The sequence below is a fragment of the Arabidopsis thaliana genome, chromosome 5, assembly GCF_000001735.4.
Source record: "Arabidopsis thaliana chromosome 5, partial sequence".
Lineage (NCBI taxonomy): Eukaryota > Viridiplantae > Streptophyta > Magnoliopsida > Brassicales > Brassicaceae > Arabidopsis > Arabidopsis thaliana.
Window position 1 is genome coordinate 9,734,746 of NC_003076.8, and position 27,342 is coordinate 9,762,087.

General features: G+C 32.2%; 5 protein-coding genes and 2 pseudogenes across 7 annotated transcripts; 5 read left to right on the top strand and 2 right to left on the bottom strand.

Moving 5' to 3' along the window:
* Nucleotides 1-150: 150 nt before the first annotated feature.
* On the bottom strand, nt 151-1,505 carry CDC20.5 (cell division cycle 20.2, cofactor of APC complex-like protein; the record flags this gene model as incomplete). Its single annotated transcript, NM_122639.2, has 1 exon — nt 151-1,505. Exon 1 carries the CDS (start codon nt 1,501-1,503, stop codon nt 151-153), a length of 1,353 nt encoding a protein of 450 aa, NP_198109.2. The 5' UTR covers nt 1,504-1,505.
* Nucleotides 1,506-1,779: 274 nt separating this feature from the next.
* Nucleotides 1,780-2,577, top strand: AGL89 (AGAMOUS-like 89; the record flags this gene model as incomplete). Its single annotated transcript, NM_122640.2, has 1 exon — nt 1,780-2,577. Exon 1 carries the CDS (start codon nt 1,906-1,908, stop codon nt 2,575-2,577), a length of 672 nt encoding a protein of 223 aa, NP_198110.1. The 5' UTR covers nt 1,780-1,905.
* Nucleotides 2,578-3,746: 1,169 nt separating this feature from the next.
* AT5G27590 lies at nt 3,747-5,728 on the bottom strand (annotated as a pseudogene; the record flags this gene model as incomplete). Its single annotated transcript has 2 exons — nt 3,747-3,931; nt 4,951-5,728.
* A 2,018-nt stretch (nt 5,729-7,746) lies between these two features.
* LACS7 (long-chain acyl-CoA synthetase 7) lies at nt 7,747-12,279 on the top strand. Its single transcript, NM_122642.5, has 23 exons — nt 7,747-8,003; nt 8,101-8,161; nt 8,256-8,333; nt 8,420-8,491; nt 8,587-8,668; nt 8,751-8,856; nt 8,945-9,021; nt 9,147-9,191; nt 9,274-9,360; nt 9,494-9,583; nt 9,675-9,754; nt 9,836-9,929; nt 10,017-10,105; nt 10,187-10,275; nt 10,370-10,499; nt 10,624-10,742; nt 10,850-10,973; nt 11,058-11,144; nt 11,232-11,335; nt 11,421-11,506; nt 11,598-11,684; nt 11,773-11,859; nt 11,955-12,279. Exons 1-23 carry the CDS (start codon nt 7,871-7,873, stop codon nt 12,048-12,050), a joined length of 2,103 nt encoding a protein of 700 aa, NP_198112.2. The 5' UTR covers nt 7,747-7,870; the 3' UTR covers nt 12,051-12,279.
* Nucleotides 12,280-16,122: 3,843 nt separating this feature from the next.
* Nucleotides 16,123-16,398, top strand: AT5G27603 (annotated as a pseudogene; the record flags this gene model as incomplete). Its single annotated transcript has 1 exon — nt 16,123-16,398.
* Nucleotides 16,399-17,256: 858 nt separating this feature from the next.
* Nucleotides 17,257-18,659, top strand: AT5G27606 (uncharacterized protein; the record flags this gene model as incomplete). Its single annotated transcript, NM_147921.1, has 4 exons — nt 17,257-17,397; nt 17,616-17,762; nt 17,810-17,923; nt 18,249-18,659. The coding sequence occupies 4 exons, from the start codon at nt 17,257-17,259 to the stop codon at nt 18,657-18,659; spliced, it is 813 nt and encodes a 270-aa protein (NP_680226.1).
* A 7,188-nt stretch (nt 18,660-25,847) lies between these two features.
* Nucleotides 25,848-27,342, top strand: AT5G27607 (JAB1/Mov34/MPN/PAD-1 ubiquitin protease). The gene is made up of 3 exons (NM_001344018.1): nt 25,848-26,102; nt 26,837-26,918; nt 27,107-27,342. The coding sequence occupies exons 1-3, from the start codon at nt 25,870-25,872 to the stop codon at nt 27,158-27,160; spliced, it is 369 nt and encodes a 122-aa protein (NP_001332378.1). The 5' UTR covers nt 25,848-25,869; the 3' UTR covers nt 27,161-27,342.

Here is a 27,342-nt window from a genome sequence, read left to right on the forward strand (position 1 = left end):
CTCAACAGTTTACATATATTTTTGGTTTTGTATTAAGTATTAACTATATAAAATTCATGAATAATGAATCAGGAAAAAAGATGAATACATTGCTTCTCTATACATTATTACCTATCAATGGTTTTCTCCTTGTTAGTCTTCACAGTAGATTCACCTAATATGATTCACATGAGCAAATGGATCCGTATATTTTTTTGAAGCAGCTTTCTTGGTGGTCTTAGGTGGTTCTCCAAAAACATTCCAAAGCCTGAGAGTCTCGTCACCGGCTGCAGAAGCCACGGTACAACCATCCGGACTCTGTGCCATAAAAAGAACTCTTGATGTATGACCATTGAGTTCAGCCATTTTCACCATAGATGGGTACTTCCAAAGTGTAAGCTGGTTCTGTGTAAACCCATGTGAGCTAAGCAACTCTCTTTCACTTTTGCTCCATAACAATGAACAAACTTGAGAGCCAGTTTCTACTGAATTCAAGCAAGCCCCAGTGTGTGTATTCCAGAACTTAATCTTCCCATCACCTACACCACCACCAGTTGCAAGCAAACTCGCTTGGAAAGGGCACCAAGCAAGAGCTCTCACTGCAGCTGTATGTTCCTCAAACCTATGCAGCCATTGCCTAGTTGGGTTTGAGGAAGCGACAGAACGATGATCCCAAATGTGTACTACATTGTCGTTACCACCACTTGCTAGTTTTTTTCCAGATTCTGACCACTTAAGACCACAAACCTCTTCTGTGTGACCCAAGTAAGTTTCAACAATAGATGATCTGATCCTCACATCATTGTTGACGATCTTTCCATCCATTCCTCCAGTTGTTAGAATGTGATTGTTCCATGCCAATGATCCTACTCTTGACTCGTGACCACCTCTCAGTGTTCTCACTTGACGATTGGAAACACAATCCCAAAGCTGGACTTCACTGTTGTCAAGACCAATTGCCAGATCAAGACCATCTTGCGTCCAGTTAATACTTGTGACAGGTCCCTCCTCTTCATCAATGGTCACAAGCTTATATGTAGAACCACTAGACGCATCCCACAAGTAAACAGTGTCTCCCAAAGCAATGGCTAAGACATTAGAACTGCCCCAATCCAACAAGTTAAGGTAGAAGTCATCCGCAATTCCAGGTGCATCCAAGACTCTCTCACTATTCTGAGGAATGTATCTACGAGGCTTTACGGATATAGGTTGTTGGTGAGGAGGATCAGAGTGATTACTAGAAAGCAGAGCTTTAGGTTTGTTTCTGAAAGCGAGAATCCGAGTGCGATTCTGATTCATAGCCTCAGCCAATTGCGTCATGTAGGCTTTTCTTGATGCTGAAGTTACCTCATCGACATTACGTTTTCTTCCTTGGGTAAGAGCGTAGTTAGCAAAGTCGAAATCCATGGCCGATCTATTCGGTATGAATCTGTCGAAGTTTTCCTTGGAAAGTTTCCGACGGAGAAAGTGTTCTACAAGTGGACACGAAGCTTGTGCCTTTAAATGTGAAGAAGTGTTCATCATAACTGTGATTAGAAGAAGACTAAACGAAATATGACAAAGAGACAAATAAAACCTGCGAAGAAGGAAACGTAAAGTAGATTCAAAGCAGAGAGACAGAGAGCGAATAGCGAATAGTGAAGGAAGATTGTGGCAATTTTAGGGTTTTTTGCTTTCTTTAATTCATTACATAGAAATTGTCAATTACGTACAACGGTTAGATATTAGTAAAATGGAAATCGGATCTAATTCAGATTTCCGTTAAAAATAAATAAAAGATTTTCATTACAGTTACTGAAGAAAAATGAAATAAATATGGAAATCGAATTTAACAAATTCAATATAAACCCTAATCCCAATTCTCTGACTTTATTTTCTCTTTGCAAGAAACTAAAGCTTCTTTCTTTCACCGTGTAAACAACAACAATGGATTCTTCAATGTCGACGAAGAAGAAAACCAAATTGTCTGTGAGAAACCAAACTTGTTTCAAGAAATCGTCTCTTTCTTCTTCTTCTACTGCAAAAAAGACCACGAATTTGTCTATGAGAGAAGAGACCATGTTTAAGAAAGCCTTGGAGCTTTCAACTCTGTGCGACATCGAAGTCTGTGTCATATATTATGGTCGTGACGGAGAACTCATCAAGACATGGCCGGAAGATCAATCCAAGGTTCGAGACATGGCTGAGAGGTTTAGCAAACTACACGAGAGAGAGCGACGCAAGAAAAGAACAAACCTTTCTCTGTTTCTACGTAAAAAGATCCTCGACGACAATAAATTGTCGGAGAAAGTCTTAGAGATGAAGGATTCGCTAGAAAGTGGTCTACGGGTATTACAAGATAAGCTTCTGTTACTCCAACCCGAGAACCAGACCGAGCTAGGTCAGAGCCGTGCGGTTTCTTCCACAACGAATCCATTGTCTTCTCCTGAGGATCATCATCATCAACAATGGACAGAACCATTGGTGACTGGTGTGTCAAACACAGAGCAAGACCTATCGACGTCACCATTGAGTAACCATCAGAGCAAATATTCAGTCTTTGTCTATAACCATGACAGCGGAAGCTTCTATCAAGTCCCTGACTCGATCTGTTTCTAGTTTAGATTATGAGTTTTAATTGTCTGATTAAGAGTTTGTGTTGAATTGTATGTTTTTCCTAAGTATTATCATTATGAATGCTATTCTCAATTCAATTTTTGTCTGAGTCAATTAGTTGGCTTTGTTGGATTTAGAAGCCAATGGTGAATTTCCAGATTACAATGCCTTGTGATTTTCCGATTAAAATTCTTCCAAGCCCTAACAATGGAGATTTGTTCAAGAGATCTCCTAACTCTCCTCTATGGTTTGTTACACACACATCAATACATGCATAACTTGTGCAATAACCTTCTATCTATTTATATACAACTCACTAGACTCTCAAGCTAGTGGTTAAACAATCTGTTTCTTCTTGCTCTGTTTTCACGTGCCTTCTCTGCTTCTCTTTGCTTATTCACGAGCCTCAACGAATCCGTTTGAGCTACCACACGTGCCTCCTAGCTTATCATAGGTCTTTTGATTCATGTTTGTACAAGCTTAAGTAAAGTGTATCCGGAGGATTGACATATACAATAGACATTGAATGTTAGATATCCATAACTTATGCAGATAATGCAGATAATACAACTAATTGAGCTTGCCTCTGTGAAATCTTTGGTTTAATTTGGTGAGTGGGTTCAATCGAGGAAATATTTTTTGAAAGAAAAGCGATTATGCAATGAAATCGAAAACTGTAGTGCAAGACAAGAGGATATGATATGCAAATTACATGACACTTTGATATTCAGATGCTCTTGTTGCAACTTCCGACAGAAGGTGTTGTTAAAACTAGTGTTTTGTCCAATGGTTTGATTCCCATGGCTTGATTTAGACGCCAATGCATTCCCATTTTACAATGCCTTAGTGAGTTTTGTTGTTAGGTTACTAGATTCCTCTAGGGATTCATGCTTGTACCAGCTCAGATCAAGCAATGAGAGTGACCAGTCTTGTGTCATGCTGTAGTAAAATTGTGGATAAGCGTAAACTTAACTACTTAAGCATCTTGGATCTAAGTGTCATGTGAAGGGTTATTTTTAGAGGGGATTCCCCTAAGTCTTTATGTTAGACACTTGAGTACTTAAGAGTCCATCATGTTTTGATGTGTGACTTCGGGTCAGTTTTTTTTACTTGTCTCAAGTTCATGCATTTAGAAAATAATGTATATGCCAGTGATGAAGCTATACAGTTGCTTATCTCGTTTTGCCCGGTTCTTGAAGATTTGAGCATTGCAAGAAGGCTAGATGATAATCTTGATGAGGATTTACAAGTGCACTCATTCTCAGACGACATTCACCAAACTCAGTGTAGACGACATTCAAATGGAAGCTGGTGCTCTTGTTTTTCAGCATCAAGGCAGAGTTTTTTATTGATGCCCCTATCCTAAAATATCTGAATTTCAAAGATGTTATATAACAGAGAATAAAATTAATTAAAAGAAATTTTCACATAAGTGGATGAAACAAGAATTGCCCCTCATGGTTTGTCAAAGTGAGATATGGTTTTCATCGTTTGTCTTTTCAGTTGCTTTCAGACCAAAATATCCTTAATGGGAGCAACCAAACCACAAAACACTTGATTTCGGTTTAATTTATGTGGTTCAGTTTTGAATAAAAAAAAAAAAAAAAAACTGAAACAAAGAAATCGAAGAAGAAGAAAAAGAGAAAGAGACGGAGAAATTCGAGAGAGAAGTAGAAAGAAGTTCAAAATTCATTATCCACTCCTTCATATTTTGACATCTCTCTATTGAACTCCAAAATTGAGGAACAAATTTCTTATTTTCAGAGATAAACAAAATGCAAAAAAAAAGCTCATAGATTCAAACACTTTAGCTTTTTAAACTAAAGATACTCTAGGTTTACAAGATTTATTTATAAATAATAATCAAAACGTAAAAAAATGAGATTTTGAGAAAACTGATAAAGACGGCCGCAAAATTAGGTTTGCAGAAAAGGATACACAGGTTGAAGATGACTGGAAAATTACAATTATACCCTTCATCGAATTTTTTCTGTGTACGTATATTTAATTTACAGTGTACGTACACAAAATTATTTATTAGAACGTATATGGGACGATTTCTAATAACTCAAACTATTTTATTACGTATTCTTATATCTCAATAATCTCAATACATACATAATAATTAAATAAAAATAGATGGTGAAATAATGTACGTACATTTTTGTTGGTAAATTAATGTATGTACATGTGTAATAATATACGTACATCTTTGTTTGTACATTAAATTATTAAGAAAAATTTATTGATACAATATTAAACCAATATTGGCAGTGGCTGAGATAAGACATTGTTTGTTGTATGATTTTTCTGTTCTTAAAAATACTTCCCAATCTATAGTGTACGTACATTGGTACAAACCATGTTGACACATACTTCTTGGAGTCACAACTGATGTACGGTCACCCGAGTGAGAAATGTTATCTCCGTCAGGTACACGCTGACTTGTGTACGTACACTCTGCCAACAGACGACTGAATTCCCCTGGTGTGAGAATGACGTTCTCCTCAACATTCCCTATTCCATATTCTTCTACAATTACATCGTTCCACTTGTTGTAATCATAATCTTCGCCACTACTTTCACTACCATCAATAGTAGGATCGAGGGTACTTCCCCCCATAGATCCATCGTCACCCTGATAATCATCATACCCATCACCATCTTCGTTATCCCCATCCTTTTCATCCTCATCTGTTTTATCGTCTTCAACGTCGTCTTGCTCATATACGGCCTCATTATTTTCATCAACATTTGAAACACGGTCACTTTCAGCATCGTCACCATGAGTCCTAGAGACATTATTCTTGAGTGTCTTGACGGTTGTAATAAAAGAGACAAACAAGTTGAGAGAAGGATACCTACCACGAATCATAAAGAACGTATTCAACCCCACTTGACTGTCAATGTAGACAGGAGGGCGTTTAGTATCTATCATCACTAACATCTCTCCCGGCATCCAGTAACTAATTATGGGATTGATCTCTGTGGACTTCAAACTGAAAGCCTCGCTTAGTGTACGTACAAATTCCGTGTACGTCATGTTTTCCTTAACACGTACACAGCGACCAAACATGTCTTCCTTTAGTTTAAATTTCCATTCTTCTTCTTTGCATCTCCACTCACCGATCATAATTAATACGGGAATATCCATTACCCAACAACATCATAAATTCAGGAGAAACCCAGTAAATGCAACTGAAAACATGATTATATCTACAAAAACAAATAGAATTTCGATATACACACTTATAAACATAAGTATTTACACATTTATCATTTTCAACCAACAAAATTGAAAATAAAATATTTCAGGGTTTTTCTATAGAAAACAAAGTTGATTTCGAACACAATGAAGATCATAGTGTGTTATAACAAAAAAATTCTTTAAAACTTCATTACTTACACGATAATGCTTATCTTGGCTCCAAACTTCGTAAATAAACAAGATCAACACTTCTTGAGCATCAATGTTTGTTCGCAATTAATGTTTGTTCCTGGGTTCATCTTTAACTCAACAATTATTATCAATAATTTTATAATATTATAACATGTAATAATGATTTTGTATTAATTATAACAAGAGTCACGTCTAAACTTTTTGGGCATTAAATGTTGATGTCATTTCGTTTTTAATGGAAAAAATATCCCTTATAACCTATGTTGCATGGAAACGGAAACGGAAACGGAAACGCGGATACGAAACGTTTCGGAAACAGGAAACAATTTTTTCTTAAAATTAGGGATTGGAAACGTTTTGGAAACGTATACACATTTATACATATATATATATATAAATAACATTATATATATATATATAACATTATATATATATATATAACATTATATATATATATATATAACATTAACATAAAACTATATTAAAGAAAAAATGGTTTAAATAATACAAGTCCAAAATATCAATATTAAATAAATAAACTAAAATTCTAAAAGATAAAAATTAAAAGGTTCAAGTTCAAATAGTTAATTTAGACCAACATTTTCATTAGTTTTATCAAAGATAATATAAACCTCTTTTCAAATCTGGTTTAACAAAAAAAGATCTTAAAACTCAAAGTCTTCCAAAATTAGTTATATGTATTAATAATTTTAATATTTTCAATTTTAGTTATTAAATTTTTAAAGTCAATAAAAAAAATTTGTCGTATGTCTATTTCGGAAACGTGAGTTTCTATTTTGGAAACGTAAGTTTCCATCGTGTTTTCAAACCTAGATTTTTAGGAAACGTGTTTCCGTGATGTTTTTCGTGTTTCCGGAGAGTTTCCGTTTCCGAAACGTTTCGGAAACGAGAAACGCACCTCAGAGCGAGTTTCCATGCAACCTAGCTTATAACTGTACAGTCGTACTCCTCAACGTGAAACAAAAATAATTCCAATTAAACCGGAACAGTATACCTAACTAAACCTGACTAACTAAACCGTACATTCAACAGTTTCTCTGCTGTAGCAGCAAGGGCAAAATGATCAAATTTCAGCTGAAAAGACAAAACGTGAAAACCACCTTTCACTTTGTCAGTCCTTAAAAATAAAACATGATCAAAGGGTGTGGCCTGCAAATTACCCTAAAATTAAAAGCATACAAGTTCTGTAACCAAGGTTGGCACAATGTATTCTCTTGTGTTACTTAAACTATGATGGAGATCTTTCCGTTTGCCTAGTTTTTGAGAATTTGGTTCATCTTCTGTGTTGCAGCCGAACTTAACTGGGAACTTAAACAGCATAACCAGTCTACATTGGTACTTAAAGATTCAGGTTATTGCTTCTGGCAATGCCAAAAACAACAGGTTTCATGGTCTACAATAATAACCAACATGAACATTTGTTGGTAAAAGATCAAATAATAATTTTATTGAAAAAAATGGTAAATTATCCACATAGGGAAGTGTGCCTTATTTTGACGTAAGCAAAATACATGTGAGAAACAAAAGTACATTACTTTAGTGAAATGAGGCGTTTTTGGTGAGGTGTTAAAAAAAAAATGGAAAACATGATTAACGCCTATCCAAAATATGTTGTTTATGGAATTTTATAGCCGTAGCATCACACAATAGTTTTACATATTTATGCTCATTTTCATAATTCAAAGATTTTATTCCTTTTCTTCTATAGTAGATTTGTGAGCTAAAAAATTGTTTTCAATTGACTTTTCATAATTTTATTACTATACTAGTAGATTTGTGACGTCATTGTTTTAAAGTTGAATTTTTATAAAATGGTAATTAATCGGTTTATTTCGTATATTCCTGAAGACATTTTTTCTGAAGAAAGAAGAAAAGATGGAATTTGCTTCGCCGGAACAACGTCGTCTCGAAACCATTCGATCTCACATCGATACTTCTCCGACCAACGATCAATCATCATCTCTATTCCTCAACGCCACCGCTTCTTCTGCTTCACCTTTCTTTAAAGGTAAAGCACCTGAAAATTACCTGAAAGTTAGTCTCTCCATAATTTGAAATTTTCTCTGTTTCTTGAGTTTTTAAGAGCTTTGGATTGTTTTCTCTAGAGGATAGCTACAGTGTTGTGCTTCCAGAAAAGCTTGATACTGGAAAATGGAATGTCTACAGGTTTTTAAAAAACCAGTCCTTTCTTTGTTGTTACGTTTGGTTTTTTGATAAGTGTGTGTGATTATGAATCTCTGTTTTTTTTTGGCTGTGACAGATCTAAAAGATCGCCTACGAAACTCGTTAGTAGGTTCCCGGATCATCCTGAAATCGGGACTTTACATGACAATTTTGTGTATGTTTTGATGATTACTTCTTTTGAGGTTGTTTTAAATTGATTGGCTTTAGTTTGTGACTGGCATTACGTTTTTGTGGAATCAGACATGCTGTTGAAACATATGCTGAAAACAAGTATCTTGGTACACGAGTTCGGTCCGATGGAACCATTGGAGAGTGAGTTTTAAAGCTGTTCTTTTGCTTTGAGATTTTCGCTATGGAGTTTTGAGCTGAGGTAGGTTTTTATGTTTCTGTGATATGTTTTTATGAAGGTATTCATGGATGACATATGGAGAAGCAGCGTCTGAGCGACAAGCCATTGGTTCAGGACTCTTGTTTCATGGAGTTAACCAAGTATGTTTCACTCTACTTTGAATGTAAAACTTATGCAGCTATGGTTCTTGTAAAGAAAAAGTTTCTTCATTTAATGGAACAGGGAGATTGCGTTGGACTCTATTTTATTAACAGACCAGAGTGGTTGGTTGTGGATCATGCTTGTGCAGCATATTCATTTGTCTCTGTTCCTTTATATGATACACTTGGTAACCAATCTAAATTTGATTTTTTCTCTTTAGTTTTCGAGTTTTGCAAGCCTTGTCTCTTCTTAATATGATTCTTCTGGTTACGCAGGTCCAGACGCTGTTAAGTTTGTGGTGAATCATGCTAATCTGCAAGCTATATTTTGTGTACCACAAACCTTGAATATTGTAAGTGTGTTTTGGTTTGTTAAAGTGCTAGCTATTATCTTCTGAGAATCAGTTCAAGTATAGTCTAAATTGCAACACTTTCGATCATGAATTGTGTTTGTCTTTTTTTGTTGGGAACTTTGCAGTTGCTAAGCTTCCTAGCGGAAATCCCATCCATTCGTCTCATTGTGGTATGTACTTCTCCAATATGTAATTTCACTGTAAGCTAAAATATATACTCCCACTTATAAATATGTTTTGCACTGTGATTAGGTGGTGGGAGGGGCTGATGAGCATTTGCCATCACTTCCTCGAGGAACTGGAGTCACAATTGTATCATACCAAAAGCTATTGAGTCAGGTAGCCTTTTACAATGGGTTTTAACTAAAGTACTAAACATGTGTTGTTATCTTGGTGAATGATGTCTCTGTTCCTGTAATGAGTTTTGCTTGGTAGTGAAAGAGACTTCATGTTGCCACCGGTTATCTTGTAGGGTCGAAGTAGCTTACATCCATTTTCGCCTCCAAAGCCAGAAGACATTGCAACCATATGCTACACAAGTGGAACCACAGGAACACCAAAGGTGAGTTTCTTCTGGTTGAAATGGTGCATAAATCACTTTAAAGCTAAATACTCAACTATATAGTTGATTTCATATGTTCTTTGTTTCCAAGGGTGTTGTGTTGACTCATGGAAACTTGATCGCGAATGTCGCTGGTTCCAGTGTGGAAGCAGAATTCTTTCCTTCAGATGTGTGAGTTGAACATTTCCCTTCAGAAGTGGCACACATAGTTTTAATGGAAGAGTCTTTGACTCAGATGTCTTCTATTTATAGTTACATATCATATCTTCCTTTGGCGCACATATATGAACGTGCAAATCAGATTATGGGGGTGTATGGTGGTGTTGCTGTCGGTTTCTATCAGGGGGTATGTAAGCTCATGTCTTGTGACATATGAGATTAACTTGTTTTACGAAATCAGACTAATGTATATATATATATACTTCTTTGACAGGATGTCTTCAAGCTGATGGATGATTTTGCTGTGTTAAGACCAACAATATTCTGTAGTGTCCCTCGCTTATATAATCGAATATATGATGGGTAAAATCACTTTATACTTCCCATGTCAAGTACGTATTGTGGAACTATGTGGTTTCTATGTGCTGACTTTAATCTCCACAGCATTACAAGTGCCGTAAAATCATCTGGGGTTGTGAAAAAAAGGCTTTTCGAAATTGCCTATAACTCAAAGAAGCAAGCGATCATTAATGGTACTAATAGAAACAGTTAGAAAAGTGAACTAAGTAGTATACGTGTTTCAAGCTTTCTGCATTATATCTGTCTTTCTCATTTTGGTTTCTTCAGGGCGGACTCCTTCTGCATTTTGGGACAAGCTGGTGTTCAACAAAATAAAAGAAAAGCTTGGTGGACGGGTTCGGTTTATGGGGTCTGGTGCTTCTCCTTTGTCACCTGATGTCATGGATTTCTTGAGAATGTAAGTTTTCTTTTCGGTTTGCTATGTTTGAACTTTTCTTCTGTGATTCCACTCTCACTGATTTCTAAGAATCTGAAACTAAACTAACAAAGAATATATGGTCTTTGATCATCGTGATGAACAGATGCTTTGGATGTTCGGTGCGTGAAGGGTATGGTATGACCGAGACTTCTTGTGTCATAAGTGCTATGGATGATGGTGACAATTTATCTGGCCATGTCGGTTCCCCTAATCCAGCTTGCGGTAAGCAATGTGTTATTTTAAAGACAGTGTATATATCAGAATCCAAACTTTTGTATCCAAATTGTATGACTGGTTTTTGTGTTTTGAAAATGTTTTTTCTTTCTTAGAGGTAAAACTTGTGGATGTTCCCGAAATGAATTACACATCAGACGATCAACCATACCCACGTGGTGAAATCTGTGTAAGAGGACCAATCATCTTCAAAGGCTACTACAAAGATGAAGAACAAACGTAACACATTTTCCAGTATCATTAGTGGCTCTAGTTATATGTATAGATAAGTGGACATGAGTCTTGACACATTTACTTGAGCAGGAGAGAAATTCTTGATGGAGATGGCTGGCTACACACAGGAGATATCGGGTTGTGGTTACCTGGTGGTCGGCTCAAGATCATAGACAGGTTTTATAAATCAAAACATTCTTGTTATTTCTTTCTTTGCGGAAGAAAAAGTTGAAATGTTTGTTAAAACTTCAATGTGCATGACAGGAAGAAGAACATATTTAAGTTGGCGCAAGGAGAATATATAGCACCAGAGAAGATCGAAAATGTTTATACCAAATGTAGATTCGTTTCGCAGTGTTTCATTCACGGTAAGCAAAGACTCTACTCACACTATACATGGCTTCTTCTTCACTTGTGCTATTTCTCAACCGAGCCAGAATGTCTCTATTATAGGTGATAGCTTCAATTCCTCTCTAGTAGCTATAGTTTCAGTCGACCCCGAAGTTATGAAAGATTGGGCTGCATCAGAAGGCATCAAGGTATTATCTTCTAACTCAATGATATCATCACTTATTAGAGACTTTAAAAGCAATTTATCAATGTGTTGCAAACTTTTCTTGATGATTGTAGTATGAGCATCTAGGACAGCTCTGTAACGATCCAAGAGTGCGAAAGACTGTTCTTGCTGAGATGGATGACCTTGGAAGAGAAGCTCAGGTAAAAAAAAAAAAACCTGCCTTAATAATCTAAAATGGGATTAGAAAACCAAGCAACTCAACAAATTTACAATTTGTGCTTAATACAGTTGAGAGGGTTTGAGTTTGCAAAGGCTGTGACTTTGGTGCCAGAACCATTCACCTTGGAGAATGGACTTCTCACACCAACATTCAAGGTAACTAAACAACAATGTGAAGTTGAAACCGCAATGAAATTTTTGTTACTTACCTCGGAATCTCTAATTCATGTGTGGTAAAACTTTTCTAACAGATAAAGAGACCTCAAGCAAAAGCCTACTTTGCAGAAGCAATTAGCAAAATGTATGCGGAAATCGCAGCCTCGAACCCCATTCCTTCTAAACTGTGATGCTTTTTGCTTTGCTTAAAAGTGTTTCTTTTTTTTTGTATTACAAAGGTAATTGTAGAACTGTTAAAAGATCGGATTAGGATGAGGTAGATCGATCATTTGAAATAAAACAGATTCATGGTGTAATTTTCTTTGATACTGTTTTCCAGAATAAAGGAAGCAGACTATGTCCTAATCCTGAAATGGATGATGAGTGTGGTCATAAGTTTGAGAAACCAGTGCATGTCCGTACAGTTTGGTTTAGTTTTGCTTTGGCTAACGCTAGTGTTGAAATAGTAAGCCTTATTAGAATAGGGAGAACAGCCTATTCCACCCTGAACCATGTTGCTTTATCGTTTTCATATACCGAACTTTTTATGTGCTTATAACTACATGAACTTGGATTTAATTTGAATTTACAACACAAACTATGAAAATTCGGTAGAAAACCTCAAATTGCTAGACGGTGTTACTGTTCCGTTAACAGCTGACTAGGATGATATATTTATAATTTAAAATACCACGTAATTATGTAGTTTCATTTAAACTAAAAACATTTGACACAAAATAATGCCAAGTCCGGATCGAACTCATGACCATTAGACCATGTACATGGGTGGTATTTCTAGAAAATCACAAGTCCAAAAATTATTTTTATATTGACAAAACAATTAGAATGAGCTTGATCAGTATCAGCCCAGTGATATTTATGATACCAATATCATCTGACGCGGCTTCTCCTGATTGGTTACATTTGTCAAAAGCAAAAAAAAAAATATATATTTATTAAACAAACATTATAAATCATATATATGAAAGTTGGTCAACTCTCTTCAAATGAATGACACATCACCAAACAAGAAAATGACATGTGTCATTCGATATTTTTTAAAGTAAAAATTAATAAAATTAAATAAAAAAATTAAATGTGTCATCAATACTACTCTTAATTGATTTCTTAATGATAGTTTATGAGTATCACCTATGAACATGCTCTTACGTTCAATAAAACACCCCGTTCATCTAAGCCAAGGTAAGTTTTTGACTAACACATACAGAGGTTATATATATATATATATACAAACTCAAAATTAAAAATAACAGACTTAACGAAAAATCAAATAGAAAATAGACAAATCCATCAAATGAAGTCAGATTAATCCGTCAATTGAGAAATCGTCTTGTTTCCTCTGCAACCCAACCTCTACAATATGTCGAATCTGCTTGTAAAACCTAAGATTTCGATCCAAAAGAGAAGCTGCTAAATGGAATCAAATTGAAAAAGGGGAAAAGTGAAAAGGCGAGAGTTTGAATCTAGAACAAGGAAGGTTCCTGAAGCAAGAAATTGAACGTATAGTGAGAACTTGAATGGTCGTAAAGTATTCATGAATATAAAGTAGGAAAAGGAAAAGGCTTTTCGTTTTGTTATTTTTAATATATATACATCTTTTCATTAATAAAATCTACTTGGTTCAGTTGGTTTTAAGTTCGATTAATGTTCTCAAAGGTCTTGGGTTCTCCCAGTAATTGTAATATTTTGTATCATTTTTATTTCATTTACTTAAATGAAACAACGTCGTTTCGTGATATTACGTGGCATCTTAGTCGGCATTTGTTAACGGAACAGTGATAGCGTCTAACGATTTGAGACTTTTCACCGGATTTACATAGTTTGTGTTGAAAATTCAAATTAAATCAAAGTTCATGTAGTTACAAGCACATAAGAAAGTTTGGTGTATGAAAGCGATAAAGCAAATTAGTTCATGGGGGAATATGCCGTTCTCCCTATTAGAATAAGCTAAAAAAATCGCCGGCACCAACACCTGAAGTAAACCGTGAAAAAGAAAATTAAAAAATTAGACTGGTTTATTTCGTTACAATTTTTCTTTCAAGTTTAATCCAATTACTTCAAATTATTCATCTCCAAATCTTATATTTTGTATTTAGCTTCATTGCAAATATTTCGAAGTATAGACTGAGTATGTTTCAAAAATTAGTTATTGGTTAAGTAATTTCTAACCAGTAATAGATTTTTTGCCGCCTTTTTTCCATCAAACATAACTTATATTAATTTGAAAGGTCTTTACACAACGATTTATTTTCCTTCTTTATAATTATATAAATAAGCATTAAACGAAATAAAACAGATTAAAGATCGCTAAAAACAAACAAACTAGAATCGACCAAAAATTCTCGTGATAGGAAAATTTTTGGTAAATTTCTCGTGATATTCTATCACAAGTTGGTTGGAAGTTTTAGAAACTTCTCGTATAAACTGAAAGTTTATTTGAAGACAATTTCTCCTGATAAATTTAGCTAAAATACATTTTACTCTAACTTCTGCCTAATTTTTACCAATTAAGTTGAAGGTTTAGTAGATCATATTTTATTCTTTTACACTAAACATTGTGTATACAAAGGTATAATGTTTCTATTTTCTTCTCTTACTATTAAGAACTGAAAAATAATTATAGTTACTTTTGGTTTTTATTCTTACTTTTCAGCTACTAATTAGATTTTTATTTTTACGTAAAACAATTTTGTACTGACACGGTCCAATATATATACATGTCTCTATTTAACACATTAGAGTATAAAAATAATTTTTAGTTAGAAAAAATATTTAAAAAATTAAAAAGCAACTTGTGTACCATCTACTGTACAAAACCAAGAGCAAAATATGTATATGTTCCACCTTGAACAATATAAACACTGGATAATGGAGGTGTTTTATGTGCGGTTCATATATATTATTTGTTTTATTTGATTTTACGTTTTTGCAAATCAAATTTATCAACTAATTCTTAAACTTTCTAAACATTTGACGGTTCTCTCTCTTTTCATTTTTTAATAAATATAAAATATAAAAATCATTTGTATAAGTTACACAAACAACTATGACCTATATCTTGAAATATTAAGACTATATATATTAAGCTAAAAGTTCTAAGATAGTGATTTAAAATATTTGAATTACATGTATTATATTTTTCACTTTCAATATCTAACTTTTTATCTTATTAATAATAATATGACTTTATAGTATTTTATAAATATTTTAGTAATAATAATTCTATATCTAACTCTTAGTAATAATAATTACATATCTAACTTTATAGTATTTTGTAAATATTTTATCTAGAATTAAAATTAATTTATAGATATTTTACTGTATTTATAATATTTTTTAAATACATGTTCAAAATATGTTAAATCAATGTTGCAAAAAAATTATTTTTTTATTATTATGTATAGTTTATAGAAAATTGATATTTCTTATAATTATAAAAATTTAATCTGCACCGCTTGATCCACTTTCACCATTCAACACATATAAAGCGTTTGAACAGGGTTTGAATGTAGGGCGCGTATCGAGTGGTTTAGGGACGGTTCAATTATTATGTTACCATTCAACATCACTTTATTATGTTATCTGTGGTTTGATAATTAAAAAGTAAAAAATAAAATAACACTGATGCGGTTCAAAAGTGTAATCGAAAAAACAAAACTGTAGTTATCAAATTATACGGCATATGTGGTTTCAAAACTTTTACGTGCGGTTACATTTTTTTATTAATTAGTTATTTTATTTTTAACAGATTTATAATATGGTAGCTTAATAATAGCTAAAAGATAAGGTGCATATTTCAAAACGCTCTGAAAACGCAGAAGATAGTTATGTTTATACATTATTTTATTATTTTATTAATCATAAAAGGGAAAAAAAAGGTTTTTGTCTATATAAAGATTGCATGCGTTCTATTAGTTCATCACAAAAAAACATTGACAAACACAAAACATATAAAAACAGCAAAACAAAATTCCTTGTCTGATTTATTCACTTATAAAGATAACATCAAAGTTATACAAAGCTTTCACTTTTAAAGGTAAACAATGTTTAATTATTTTTTATTCTATACTAAATTTAAATTCTAAACTATAACTATCAAATTATTATATTTATATATATTAAAAGCAATGACACTAGTCTTTTTAAGAGATATTATCATGTAAATTTATAGTAATTTCTTAATTATGTATAGTTAAATAATTTAAATTTATGTAATTATAATTTACAAGAATTGTTTAATCGATGTCATGCTTCACTACGTTCTATTATCGAGAGGACATTTGGAGTTTGGAAAAATTATGGAGGACTCTTTGTGATTTTCCAAAATATAGTATTCATGTTCAAAAGAGAATGGTAATGGCGACAATGAGATTACACAATTTCATCAAGATTTCAAATTTTTCTGATGCAGATTTTGCAGAAGTAATAATAGAGCCTGAAATAAACAACACTGATTGGGAGCATGATTTAGATGACATGGAAGTAGCTGAAGAAGCAGACAGAGAACATATGACATAAATAACAGATAATACTGCAGATATCTTGTGGGAAAATCAATATTTACGATAGTACTATTTTGCATTGTATTATTTTGATGTTGTTATATGTATTATTTAACCAGATTTTAATAATATTTTAAATCTAAAATAATATACGAAAGGCTTTTTAATCAATATAAAATAAAATATAACAATTTTAATTTTTAGTTACATTATATTAGTTTTATTTATAAAATATTTATACAGAACTGCTTACAATATTTTCACCATTCAAACATTTGTATTGAACCGCATGTTGTTTTTCACTATTCTAAATTATCTGCATTAGTAGATCCGCTTGATCCGCACATATTCCACATATTGCGTTTTTCCTTAATAAACCGCAGTTAAACCGCACCGCACTAGTAAATCTGCTTAATCCGCACTACTCAATCTGCTGTTTCCATTCGAAGCCTCAGGATGTGAATGTTTACGGCGTTTAGGTGCGGATCATTATATGTGTCACCATTTAACACTACTTTTTGTATTTCATTTTTATTTAGAAAAAAATAAAAATCCATAAAAATGGAAATGCACACTATAATATATGTGTTTAGAGAATTGTTCAAGCGTTTTTAGCTGTGGTGTCTTTGCATATATTTTTTTATTTTGTTAACTTAGAAAAAAATATAATTTAACATCATACTGTATTGTTTGATTTATATTAGGGGTTAAAAAGATAATAAGGCATAGAAGTCGAGATATTGTAGAATTTGGGAAGCGAATTAAGGAAATTATTTCTCTCTTCTGCCGTTCATAAACATGGGAAGATTGCGCCGGTGGGAAGACTGCGCATTAAATGCTCGTAAAATCTCTGTGGAAAGATTGCACTGGCGTTATGGGGAAGCGAAAGAATTTAGGAAAAGAAAATGATTACGGAGATATTTCTCGATTTGTGGGAGGAGCTGTATACAGAGTTCATATATTTATTATCGCCGTAGAGGCGTTGCCCAAACAACAAAACAAACACACCATAAAGGTTCTGAGACCAAGTTAATGAGACGAAGAACAAAGTAGAGATAGGAAGAATCTGGAGATCATTAAAGAGCATCAATAAATACGAGAAGGTATATATATATATATATATATATATATATATATATATATAGTCTCCCCCAAATCTTCTTAATCTTAACTATTGTTAGTTTGATAACCCTTTAATCGGTAATGACGAAGTTATAACTGGATTTTCTGCAGGTAGATTATGGTTATGATAGTGTGTTAGTTAGAGGAGAATTGAGAAAAGACGATGAAGGTTGTTATGAACATGTCTCCGCCTTAGAAAGTTTTACGATGGCAGTTCGGGTGAGGGAGATAGATGGATTTAATAAGGTTGTTACTGCGGTAAAGGAAAGATTGTCGTTACCAGAGAAAGACGATGTCGAGCTAAGTTATCAGTGGCCTCAATGGATGATGGGACTCGACTGGAAACGAGCAAACCGATATACATCCTTGATGATGAAGATATGACCCTATTCATGGCGATAAGAGCTGATCTTGAAGATGTACATCTGCGAGTAAAAATGATAAGGGGAGGCCTGGGTAAGAATGTAAATTTTTACAAGAGCCATTTACATTTGGGAGGAATGACAGCAGATGAGATATCTGATAATTACTGAAATTCTACGGAAACTAGGTTAGTTTGGGATAGATAACCAGGTTGTTAACGCGGAATGTTAGCTCCAGCGATCTCCAACCAAGAGGGAACGAAACTGTTGAATGACCGAGAAGAGTGAACCTAAATGAAGGGATAAGGATAGAGGAACCGTTAAACGCAACACCTCTTAGAGCATCGGTACCCAAGCAGTCCTTTACACAGAGAAATAAAAGGCAACAACCAGCGAGAAAGGCAAATGCCAAGTTACCGAGTCAATATTGTCTCAACCTGCATTCAAGAATGTTTTACCATGTAACAACATGTTTGAGGTGGAACAAGCTTCTACAGAAGCGGAATTTGACGCTTTTAAAAGAACCTACGTCGCGGAAATGTGGCGAGATGTATGTACTACAGAGAGGACTCTAGAAGGACAGCAAATGGAGACAGTTGTGGCAAACGAGGGAACAAAGACAGCTAGAACATTGAATTGTGGGGTAACTATGTCACAACAAACTCCCGTTGAAGACGAAAACCTAGCTGACACTTGCTGGCGCATCCATGGCAACACCACAAACCAAAATCTTAATGTTGTCGTCATTAGACTCTTCGTTTGGAACACCGAGTTCCCCTTCTACCAGTTTTAAGACACCTATTCCCAAAGAATTCTCGAAAATTAAATCTTTGGGAGAGATATGATGTCTCTCGGTTCTGACACGCTTACTGTTTAGCATATATCGCACTTTAATTTTGATAGGCGGATAGGGGTTAATAGGTCATTATTTTGCTACATAGACGATCCAAATAGTGTAGATTTCAGTTAGTTAAATAACGAGTCTTCTTTGGTCATCGAGTATAGAAACCCTTATTTTATTATATAAAATATGGTTTTCAAAGTTACTAACTCACATGATTGTGCCACATGTCAAATCAAATGATCAGATGTTTACATGTGTCATTAAAGATTTAACGTTTTTATTCTTTAGAAAAAATAGAAAATCTAAAAAATTAAACAAATTTACATATACCAATTTATATGTATATATATATATATAAACAATTTACTTTTATTCAACAAAAGGAAAATTAATAAAGTTGTTTTACATGTGTTATTGGTCATTTAAATGTAGCACATATTTTTTTAAAAGATAATTTAATATGGATAATAATACTAATTAAAAAGACCATTGAAGTTTAAAATAATAATATAATTTATTTAAAATTAGTTTAGTTGGATAAAATTATATTTGCCAATGCAATATAATATTTTCATTCGTTAAATGAAAACACAAAATATTAATGAATTTAAGAGAATAATTTTTTGAATACTTATGTTTTATTCTAAGAATTTTAGTGCATCATATGGAGCGTCTTGCATCATTTGATGTGTTACTATACCTAATGAATCTATAAGAAAGTTTTTTTAAATACTTATATATATAAACAATTTACTTTTATTCAACAAAAGGAAAATTAATAAATTTGTTTTACATGTGTTATTGGTCATTGTAGCACATATTTTTTTTAAAGATAATTTAATATGGATAATAATACTAATTAAAAAGACTATTGAAGTTTAAAATAATATAATTTATTTAAAATTAGTTTAGTTAGATAAAATTATATTTGCCAATGTAATATAATATTTTCATTCGTTAAATGAAAGCACAAAATAGTAATGAATTTAAAAGAATAATTTTTTGAATACTTATGTTTGATTCTAAGAATTTTAACGCATCGTATGATGGAGCGTCTTGCATCCTTTGATGTGTTACTATACCTATGTTTTATTCTAAGAATTTTAACTCATGTAATCATAAGTGAAAATGGAATATTTTGAGAAAATAGCTTATAGGATTTAAGTTCTCAATTCCTTTTAATGAGAATATTTTCATTTATTAATTTTAACTCATTTTATATTAATTTGCATGATGTAAAATTATCTTACGAGATTACAGCATATATAAAAAATATATATTTGTGGATTTCTGTTTTTTCTATTAATTATATTTTGTTTGTTGTTAATTATTTTTATACTAACTAACTAGGATATAAATTTGATATGTCATAAATATTATTTTGATATGAAAATGTTATCACTTAAAATGAAGTATGTAAAATTTAAATCGAGTTTATTATGATGACATAGATAATTAAATTCCATAACAAAATTGAATGTGTAAGATAGAAATTTGTTTTTTCTTTTCTTTTCTAGATACTAAATTAAATATAGAATAAAGGTCGGTTACTATTTAGAATTCAAATATCATTGACAAGATTGAGTGTTTATAATTACAATAAAATGCACAAGACTGAAATTTTGTTTAAAACAATAATTATTAAAATAAATATCAAGAAAAGTATATTAATTACTATACAAAATTCAAATACTATCGATAAAAATTTATTTTTATATCTTACACCCGTCTAAATAGGCGGGCCTTATCTACTATTAATATAATTACAAATAATTAGTCTCTAATAATCAAATATATTATGTAAAATTTATTACATCTGATAGTGAAATAACTTTATCATATGTATAAAGTTTAATCTCATTAATTAAACAACAAATTAATATTTCTATTATTATTATGTATTTTTCTTATTAATATACCTTTTAAAAATATATATTTCAAACCACTTATACTACTTTTTACCATTCAAACAATTTGAACCGCACCGCATGTTGTATTTGTTTATCATTCATGTATTGATCAATACCGCTTGTTATGTAGTAACCGCACTTGTTCCGCATAATGCGTTTTTTTGAACTACACCACTGTTAAACCGCACCGCACTTCCATAACTACTTGTCCCGCACCGTCCAAACCGATGTCACCATTCGAAGCCTCAATACATAAAATGTTCACCAATCATGCCCTATTTATACTTTCCAATGCCCATAGTCAATTTGTTTACTGAAAAATATAAGAAATTTTTTTTTGACTAAAAAATATGGAGCATGATATATCCATTACGATCAACTCTTTTTCGTTTGGATTTTGTTATTAAAATATGTACAAATTGTTGGGTGATTGTAAGCATCAAAGTGAGTAATCCAAAAATGAGTAATATCAAAGTTAATAACACCAATAATTGGTTTAGCTTAACCAAGTTTATTATGAGGGAAGGTTTAGCTTTCTTGGTTTCGTTATTGTCTATATATTATGTGTGAGAGATCTGTAAGAGCTTTATAACAAATTCCTTTTTTTTTTTTGAAATTCCGGTTCTATAATCTATCAAATCCATTTTCTAAAAGCAAGAGTATCATAATATCTAAAAGCTATAGACTAAAGACACTTGAATAATTTTACCTCCCTTCTTGGAACCCCTTTCAGCTCTATTTGCCTCTTCCCTTGCTAAATATTCTACAATCAACAAATCATTTTCTGCTTTTTGTATCTCATCCAAAGCTTCCAACATTTTCTTGGGGTAATTTATTGTAGTGGAAACATCCTCACTTTGCTTCTTCAAACCCAAAACAATCCACTTTGAAACCATCTTAATCATGGCATCATCTCTCTCTTTTTTCTTTTTTGAAGACAGTTTGGAAGCTTGCCTAAGGCATCTGATTTCTTGGAGTTCTCTTCGAATATGATTTTGCCAAACCGGAGTTTAAAGGAGAATTTTCCAACTTTGACTTCATCATCATGACCAACTTCAATGGCATGAAGAGGAGCATGAGGAGATGAAGATGAAGCTTCTTCTTTCAAAAGATTATGCACCCTTTCCACACCTTTGTAACTAAAGAATCCCCAATTTTCTCTCAAGAAAAACTGCCTTTTGGTGGGATCCCTATCACTTCATGAACAACATCAAGAAAGGTTTTAAAACTTTTGGTGTTCTCCCCATTTTTCTCTCGCTAATTTTTCGTTTCAGAGTGTTTCTGATGAAAAGTAGAGAAGACGAAGAATTAACTTTGAACTTTAAAACAATGTAAAGCAAAAATTGAATTAAAGGAGTCATTGATGATCAGAGCGCAGAGCTGCTCAAAGAGCAAAAGATCGGGACTTGGAGAAGAATTTCTGTTTATGGGAAGAACAAAAGGTTTTCGTCAATGAAGATAGAGAGACCTTAAATTAGGGCATCTCCAACCCTACTCTATTTTCGATTAAAAATTCAAAATTATTCTCCAACCCTACTCTATATTTGACTCATGAAAATAGAGATTTATACAAAATTGCTTTATATGAAATAGAGATTTATGCAGAATTGCTCTATATATAGAGAAACTATATTCTCTACTCTATTTTAGAGTTCAACTTTTTTGTTTATACTTTAGTCCCTCAAATTTAAATTTTTTTTATTTAATACATATTATCGTTTTACAAACAACAATTCAACACTTAGTTTTATGAGGGATGTGACAGAAGCAATTAATAACATCAATAATTGGTTTAGCTTAACCAATTTTATTATGAGGGAAGGTTTAGCTTTCTTGGTTTAGTTATTGTCTATATATTATGTGTGAGAGATCTGTGAGAGCTTTATAACAAATTCCTAATTTTCTTTGAAATTCCGGTTCTATAATCTATCAAATCCATTTTCTATAAGCAATAGTATCATAATATCTAAAAGCTATAGAGTAAAGACACTTGAATAATTTTATATCCCTTCTTGGAGTCTCTTTCATCTCTATTTGCCTCTTTCCTTGGTATTTACGAGGTACGATGAGTAATACATCTCAATGTTGCTCTATACGACTCATAAAAAAATTTATACATGATCTCAGAAAACTATAAGCTGTGCCGGCGCATGGGGTAAGCAACGTAAGCTGTCGCTTACCGCCCAACTTTTCTTTTCTATTTTTTTTTGGTTTGTTGCTAAAAAAAAAAAAGTAATAAAGCTGTATGTGATTTTGATTTTTTCAAAGATGTATTCATTAAGGTTTCTAAATATGATTATTTCTAAGTTTTGGTTATTAGTTTTGAAGCTTTATGTTTTTTGTATGTCTAAATTTATGTTTTTTGTTTAAAAGTTTGACTAAAAAAGCATATAAAATAGATTAATTATTAAAATTATAAGAATTTTACAATATCATTTGGAAAATATGAAATTTAATTATTATTTACAATTTTCCTATAAAAGTTATCATTTTTGTTTTTCAAATATTTAGTCGTTTAAAGTCGAAGAAAAAATAGTATTATGGATAAATTTAAATAGTATTTTAAAAAGAGGAATTAAAAGTTATCTTGATTAGGGCCTTCCCAAACATTGGAGCGGCACTAACTATAAGTACATGCCGAAGTAGAGGAAAATGCACATGAAATTTACTTGTTTCTTTTTTGGCTGAAGATTACCCGGGTAAATTCGACACACCATCTCCAAAAGATTTTACTAATTTGTTCAAAGGAAACTTAGTGTGCAAGTGTCATACTAGACTGCATGGAGAGACAAATAAAATAAGGTGCATATGTTCTATTTTCTTATATTTCTATTTTCTTATATATTCATGTTAGAGAAGATGAATCCTTGTACGGTTTTCTATGTTGAAAGTGGATGATAAACGAAAGTTTTGGTACTTCTTCACATTAGGGGTTTCTATTGAAGACTTTCTAGTCATGGGGAAAGTAATAATTTTGGATGAAACCCATCCTTAAGACAATATATGATGGAGTGCTAATTATTACTACAGCTCCGGATCGAGATCATCACCATTATCTGATTGCTTTTGGCGTAATTGAAGGTAAGAAAGATGTCAGTTGAACTTGGTTTTACAAAAACAAAAAATCAAATTGCTTATGCTAGATTGTCCTGAAATTGTATTTTATTTTAATATAAACCAAAATCTCATCAAAACAATAGTTATGGTCTATCTGTTGTCTCACCATGGGTATTGTATTTATCATTTGTCTTAGAATGTGAAACAAAGGATTTGCACATATTGCACATATTGAACAACTGAACATATATGAAGTGAGATTTAATAGTGAATAAACGCGATGGAAGAGAAGAAAATAGAAGATATGGAGATTCAAAATCGAAACTATAGAAGAAGAGAGGAAATGAGATCCAAAATCTCCAAATTCCTTTTTGTTGATTATTAGAGAGGAGTGAGAGTGTTTCTTATGGGTTACTTTTAGAGTATTATGACTATCTGTGCTCAAATAACCAAATAATTAAGTATGTTTCCATGCTTTTTTTTTTAATTAAGTGGAAAAGAGAGAGATTGATGTTTTGATATTTTTACGCTTTTCTTCTATACACCTTTTTCATATTATGTGGATCTTCTTTAACAGAGTTCGAGGCTAGAATGCCAGTAAATATTTTTTTTTCATATTCTAAATGGATATTCTTTTATGATTTAAGAGCCACTGTAAATGTGATATCTCCAAATTAAGCTTAATGAAATTAATGACGATTGCTACAACTAATGAAGAAGAAGAAGATTAGAATTGCAAGGATACGTAATTATTAGATTAGGGTAAGAGTCTTTTGTTTTTTCATATTAATTTGATTTAAATTCGTTTAATTTTAATTTTTTCAGAAATAAGAATTAGAAAAGTGATATTCTAGGTTTATTTTCCTCACATAGTGGTAAACTAGCCATTGCTTCTTTTTGACACTATCTCCGGTGATTTTTCGAGCGTTAATATCTCTGATCACTGTCTCTCTTCCAAATCCTCATTTGTTTTCGTCGTCACCTTCATTTCTTTATAAAAGAAGAAAGGATAGAGAGGAATTTTGATGATATTGTAGAACAACTAGTGATAATAAGTACTCGCTTTTGAAAATGGATTTAGAGCTAAATGGGTTGGGGAGATTAAAATTGGACAACCAATGATGGGCGTTTTCAAAGCACATTAAAAAAGCATGCATTAGCTAAGATTATGTACCATTAAAGAAATTTAATATTTTGAAGATTAGAAAAAATTCAAGTGTAATTTTTTTTCATAGTTACATTATGAAAATATCAAACATCAATAAATTAATTATAGATTTTTGCATATATGGATATATATTAGAGACAATAGATGTATATTATAGACAAATCTTGTTTTATAGTAAATAACCAATCGTAAAATAACGCGTGACTAAATAAGTTAGCCAGTGTAAAAATTGATACAAATCGATAAATTAATAAGATAATAATTATTTTGAAAATTCTATGTAAATATATGGTCCCATCAATATTATAAATTAATAATTGTATAAATTTATGAATATATATATATTTATATTTATGAATATATATTATGTAAAAATTAGTAAATGTGATTTTAGTATTGTTTTTCTTCAATTTATATTAATTCTTTGTAAAATTTAATTCTAATAATTTTACTACGTATAAAAAAGGATTTATTTTTTTTAAACCTAATAATGGTTTTCTACTTGTAATTGATTTTTAGAAAAATTATTGATTGTAGAGAGGAACTACCTTTTGGATCAAAGTTTTGTAAAAAATTACAAATTTTTTAAAATCTCTCCATAAATTAATAATTATCAATTTATCGATAAATTAATACCTCTTTAAATTAATAAATTTTCTTGGTCCCGACATTATTAATTTATAGAGGATTTATAGAGGTTTTACTATATTTTTGTAAGCCATGCGATTATGAAAGTCAATAGAAGGAAAAAAAAAGATTTGTGAAACCAAAACAAGTATGCACATCAAGTTTTCTTCATGACAAGTTGACTTTATATTTTGTAGTTTGTTTAAGGTATATATATATATATATATACACCACAAAAAATAAGATGGAAGACGTCGGTTTATTAATGTCACTTGTTAAACCGACTTTAAGAATTTTAATAGGAAGGGATTTCACGTCATTTAATAAAACGACTTAATTTTAATTAGAATGGCGTCACTTAATAACCCTTGTAACTATAGCCTGTTTTAATCACCAAATGTCAATTAAGGTACGTTCTAAATTTCTAATGCCGCCGCAGCTTCCGTTGTATTGTCCGTCGTACTCCGTCAGTGTATTCCGAGCTGTTCTTCTGATGAAAAGCCATCGCAACTTTTTGTCATATTCTTCTGCTTCATCCTCTAAAGAATCGCTGGTTCTCTCAACATCGTATATGGCTCTTCCTCGATCTCTCGCATTTTTCCCTTTTTCAATGATTCTTCTTCGTCTCCGGTGAGTGTTCTATTATTTGGTCTTCGATTTAGGGATTTGATTTAGTTCTTAAATGAAATTGGAATCAATTTGGCGATGATTCAGTAGAAAGATTTTGGAACTGTGTTTTCGTGCATAGAAATGGTGCTAGTAGTCGCATTTGAGTTCAATTTCTGGATTTCAAAAATTCTTCTTGACGTTACCGTGTTCTGCATTCTGATTCTTGGTTTAGTTGAGAACCTGAGGTAGAAGATGTGATGAGCTGCATAGAGATGCAATAAAGATGCTGATTATTGCTTTGGATGCTAAAGCGAATTCACGTTGCAAAGAAATGCATAAGCATTGTTTTAGACTTGAAACATAAGGTGTTGATTTTCGGTGGAGAGGCTTATTTCATGACTTATTCTTATTTGAAAATGATGTGGAGAAGAATCGATTTCCTTCAAGTTGTTCTTGAAAAGGGTTAAAACCTTTTTTCATTGAAAGCAAGAACTTATTGGTTATTCGATCTATTGAGTGGTTCATTGTCTTCCCTTTCTGGTCTTCAATATGATATGATCTAATGTTTTTTTTTGCTTCAGAACTCAGAAAAATGATGTTAATAGAATTCTGTTATGAGTTAGAAATTTAGACAAGAAGATCATGAACACATACTTGTAGATGTTGGAGCATAGAGAAGTAAGATCATTTACACGTTGGTGAGTTTTCTATACAGAATCTGTTTTGGATCTCATGCTTTTTGTATCTTGTTTCAAACCTGAAATGGTGGTTGGTTGGTATCATTCACATCCTGGTTTTGGCTTTTGGCGCTCTGGGGTTGACATTAATACTCAACATGTAGATTTTTCTTTCCTCAGTTTACATACTGTAGTAATGGCTCAAAACACTAAATAAAATGTTAGTCATTGTGTTCTATACCCTGTTGTGATTCACTTTGCATTGTAGAGGTTGTAATCGATAGTTTGGAACTTTGAATGGGACTATATGAATGTATGTTCATTGTAAACTTCTTTGTACTTTTGTAGAGTTTTGAACCTTTGAACCAGCGAGCTGTAGCTCAGTTAAAAGAAAATGAGTAGAGGACTTGAAGAAGATAAAATGATGCGGAAGGAGAAGCTAGCAAGAATGTCGTGACAGAGTGGTGGATTTAATGGATTTTTATGTAATGTTTAAAACTTATATCTTATGTTTTATGTTGGTATCCAGATAATTGACAATTGTTATGTGTGCTATTTATTTCAATAAATTAATTTTTAATAAA

Bases quoted from the DNA above. Each gene is read 5' to 3' on its own strand.
- AT5G27607 (NM_001344018.1), top strand. From the start codon at position 25,870: ATGTCAATTAAGGTACGTTCTAAATTTCTAATGCCGCCGCAGCTTCCG. The intron at 26,103-26,836 runs GTGAGTGTTCTA...ATCTTGTTTCAA, and splicing joins ATGATTCTTCTTCGTCTCCG to ACCTGAAATGGTGGTTGGTT. The intron at 26,919-27,106 runs GTAGATTTTTCT...GTACTTTTGTAG, and splicing joins TTGACATTAATACTCAACAT to AGTTTTGAACCTTTGAACCA.
- LACS7 (NM_122642.5), top strand. From the start codon at position 7,871: ATGGAATTTGCTTCGCCGGAACAACGTCGTCTCGAAACCATTCGATCT. The intron at 9,192-9,273 runs GTATGTACTTCT...CACTGTGATTAG, and splicing joins CATCCATTCGTCTCATTGTG to GTGGTGGGAGGGGCTGATGA. The intron at 10,106-10,186 runs GTAAAATCACTT...TAATCTCCACAG, and splicing joins TATAATCGAATATATGATGG to CATTACAAGTGCCGTAAAAT.